This window comes from Micropterus dolomieu, linkage group LG17 (assembly GCF_021292245.1).
Source record: "Micropterus dolomieu isolate WLL.071019.BEF.003 ecotype Adirondacks linkage group LG17, ASM2129224v1, whole genome shotgun sequence".
Classification (NCBI taxonomy): Eukaryota; Metazoa; Chordata; class Actinopteri; order Centrarchiformes; family Centrarchidae; genus Micropterus; species Micropterus dolomieu.
This window is the reverse complement of record NC_060166.1, coordinates 36,533,178-36,536,829: the sequence shown is the minus strand read 5'-3', so window position 1 is coordinate 36,536,829 and position 3,652 is coordinate 36,533,178. Positions and strand designations below refer to the sequence as shown.

The following is a 3,652-nucleotide window of genomic DNA, read 5'->3' as shown; positions in this document are numbered from 1 at the left end:
GTGATGATGATTGACATCCAACAGAACCAATCAGCACGGAGCGTCAGGCTGAGGAGGAGGAGGGAGCTGATTTCCAGTTTTCAAGCTGAGACCTTCTGAACAGACAGGAAGTGAAATCTATTTAAAGCTGACAGAGGGTTAGTCTGCTGTACGGTGGCCTCTGTAGGACATTCAGCTGTTGGCTGTGTACATGGTGCAGCTGTGTTCTGTTGGAGTTTAATGGAGGTTCTAGCTGATGTGTGGAACTTCCTGTGTCTCTGCAGGACCTGGAGAAGGCGAACCAGACCCTGAAGGACGAGTACGACGCCCTGCAGATCACCTTCTCTGCTCTGGAGGAGAAACTGAGGAAAACCACGGAAGACAACCAGGAGCTGGTGTCCCGCTGGATGGCCGAGAAGGCTCAGGAGGCCAACAAGCTGAACGCAGAGAACGAGAAGGACTGCAGGTAAGCCTGGTCCTGATCCCGACTGGTCCTGACCGTTCCCGGTTCTCTCTGGCTGACAGGTTCTCTCTGACTCGTTCTGATTGACTTGTCCTGCTTCTCTCTGGCTGGTTCTCACTGGCTGGTTCTCTCTGACTGGTTCTCTCTGGCTCGGTCTCACTGCGTGGTCCTGACTGGTTCTCTCTGGCTCGGTCTCACTGCGTGGTCCTGACTGGTTCTCTCTGACTGGTTCTCTCTGACTGGTTCTCTCTGACTGGTTCTCTCTGACTGGTTCTCTCTGACTGGGTCTCTCTGACTGGGTCTCTCTGACTGGGTCTCTCTGACTGGGTCTCTCTGACTGGGTCTCTCTGACTGGGTCTCACTGCGTGGGCCTCACTGGCTGGGCCTCTCTGGCTGGGCCTCTCTGGCTGGGCCTCTCTGGCTGGGCCTCTCTGGCTGGGCCTCTCTGGCTGGGCCTGACTGGTTCTCTCTGGCTGACAGGTTCTCTCTGACTCGTTCTGATTGACTGGTCCTCTCTGGCTGGTTCTCTCTGACTGGGACTGGTTCTCTCTGGCTGGTTCTCTCTGACTGGGACTGGTTCTCTCTGGCTCGTTCTCTCTGACTGGGACTGGTTCTCTCTGGCTCGTTCTCTCTGACTGGGTCTCACTGTGTGGTCCTGACTGGTTCTGGTTCTGGTTCTCTCTGACTGGGCCTGGTTCTCTGACTGGTTCCCTGCCTTTGAGATGAAACGATGATTGAGTTCCGTTTGAAACCTTTTGTTTGGTCTCGTCTCCCGCCCCGCCCTTCCCTACTCTAAGCTTCACAGTACGTCCCCACTTTTGTCTCTGGAGTTACCCAGCTCTTGCAGATGCCCGGTGGGCTTTCAGAGGTCGAAGGGACGGCTTTTTACTTTAACAGGAATATCATTTATTTTAAAGGACGCGTGAGCGTGAAAAGTCGGTGAGTGACGGTGTGATGTTTGTGTTTCAGACGGCGACAGGCCAAACTGCAGAAGGAGCTTGCAGACGCCGCCAAAGAGCCGCTGCCCGTCGACCCGTCAGTACACCCGTTTCTGCTCTGAGGCATGTTTGTTAGTGTCGCAGGGCGACTCAGCACTGACTCAGTGTTTCTGTCCTCAGGGAGGACGACATCGAGGTTCTGGCTGAGGATGGAGGGAAAGGGGCTGCAGAGACCTCGCCTAACAGACCGTTCATCAGAACTCCCAGGTGAGACCATCATCTACTGGGTAAACTGGAAGACTCTGGACTGAAACGTGTCCCGTTCTTAACACTGATCCAGAAACTGTTTTTCACATTAGTTATATATCTGAGATGTTGAAGCATCTTTTCTGAGACTGGGCAACCCCGGTCCATTTGGTTTCTGGCTCCTCCAGAGAGACAGACGTTCTGTGTTGTATCTCGGGAAGCTGGGTCTCTTTGGGTTCTGGACCGACGGTGGAACAGAGCAAGATATTTGAAGACCTTGATATTTCTGATCAGATATGTTCTTATGTTTGTACAGTAAGAAAATCTCGCAGCCTCCCCCTGGTGGTCTGCTGGACTCCATCTCCAACATCTTTGGGTATGTAGCTGTAAGATCATCTGTCCTGGTCCCTGCAGGTCTCTGGGGCTCTGGACTGTCCATGTTGTCATTGACCACCTGCCTATCTACCTGTCTCTGTCTGTCTGCAGCGTGTCTGAGTGTGTTCAGCCAGGATTCGTCCCACCACACTCCAGGTGATGGATTGTGTGTGTTTCTTTGATTGACAGGTCGCTGACTGGCTGAGCTTTATACCTTTTTTTTTTTTTTTTTTTTTAAGTTTTTGTCTTAAATGAAGATCGAGTTTCTAACAGCTCCGGTCTTATCCGCCTCGCTGGCAGCAGGTCTGTAGGGTACATGGTCTCAGCTGGTCTGTCTGGTCTTCGGTCCAGACCGAATCAGCTGATGGATGTACTGTGAATGAAATGCGGTTCAGACCTTCCTGTCCCCCCTCAGGATGGACTGTAAGAACATTGGTGATCCTCATCAAGTCAATGTGTGCAACACTTTGGTTTATGACCTGCAGAACTGAAGACATTCCCATCAGCCTTAGCTGCACGCTGTGTTTACTGCTAATTAGCTGGTGTTAGCATGCTAACATGCTAAACTAACGTTTGCATTTTTACTGTGAGCATGTTAGCCTGCTGATATTAGCATTTAGCTGTGTGAAGGTACAGAGCAGCTAGCATGACTGCAGATTAGCGTTTTCCTCATCTGTTAATCATTTCTGCCGGTGATGATGATGATGATGATCTGACCAAGTGAATGCCTGAGAGGAGGTGGGGAGGGGGCAGGAGGTAGGTAGGGGGTTTTGAGCTGATGGAGTTAACGTCTCGCTGACAGAAGCCAGTGCTGGACTGCAGTCTCACAGGCGCCGGGTTGTCCTGGTCTTCCTCATCGGTTCAGTGTCCCTGGATTCTGGACTCCTCCGTGGTTCTGCCGGTTCTGACTGTATTAAAGGAGGCCCGCGTTGTTAAAGGACTATTGAGAGGAGAGCTCAGCCAATCAGATGCTGGATACGTTAGATTCATCCAGCGACCGTTAACCTCCTCAGCGTTGTCTACTGTGAGCTAGGCTCTTACTAGGAGGTTAACTAACAGCAGGAGGCAGCACTGACTCCTCCTGTTAGCAGACTGTGGCTCCTCCTCCTCCTGTTAGCAGACTGTGGCTCCTCCTCCTCCTCCTGTTAGCAGACTGTGGCTCCTCCTCCTCCTCCTGTTAGCAGACTGTGGCTCCTCCTCCTCCTCCTGTTAGCAGACTGTGGCTCCTCCTCCTCCTCCTGTTAGCAGACTGTGGCTCCTCCTCCTCCTCTTGTTAGCAGACTGTGGCTCTTCCTCCTCCTCTTGTTAGCAGACTGTGGCTCTTCCTCCTCCTCTTGTTAGCAGACTGTGGCTCTTCCTCTTGTTAGCAGACTGTGGCTCCTCCTCTTGTTAGCAGACTGTGGCTCCTCCTCTTGTTAGCAGACTGTGGCTCCTCCTCTTGTTAGCAGACTGTGGCTCCTCCTCTTGTTAGCAGACTGTGGCTCCTCCTCTTGTTAGCAGACTGTGGCTCCTCCTCTTGTTAGCAGACTGTGGCCCCTCCTCTTGTTAGCAGACTGTGGCCCCTCCTCTTGTTAGCAGACTGTGGCCCCTCCTCTTGTTAGCAGACTGTGGCCCCTCCTCTTGTTAGCAGACTGTGGCCCCTCCTCTTGTT

General features: G+C 52.5%; 1 protein-coding gene across 1 annotated transcript in view; it reads left to right on the top strand.

Annotated features, from left to right (window-relative positions):
• Positions 1 to 3,652, top strand: part of atg16l1 (ATG16 autophagy related 16-like 1 (S. cerevisiae)) — an 18,862-nt gene that overhangs the window by 5,510 nt on the left and 9,700 nt on the right. Inside the window, exons 8-11 of the mRNA XM_046073507.1 lie at positions 1,412 to 1,477; positions 1,561 to 1,647; positions 1,943 to 2,002; positions 2,113 to 2,157. Coding sequence (XP_045929463.1) covers positions 1,412 to 1,477; positions 1,561 to 1,647; positions 1,943 to 2,002; positions 2,113 to 2,157 — 258 coding nt within the window. The remainder of the gene's footprint in view (positions 1 to 1,411; positions 1,478 to 1,560; positions 1,648 to 1,942; positions 2,003 to 2,112; positions 2,158 to 3,652) is intronic.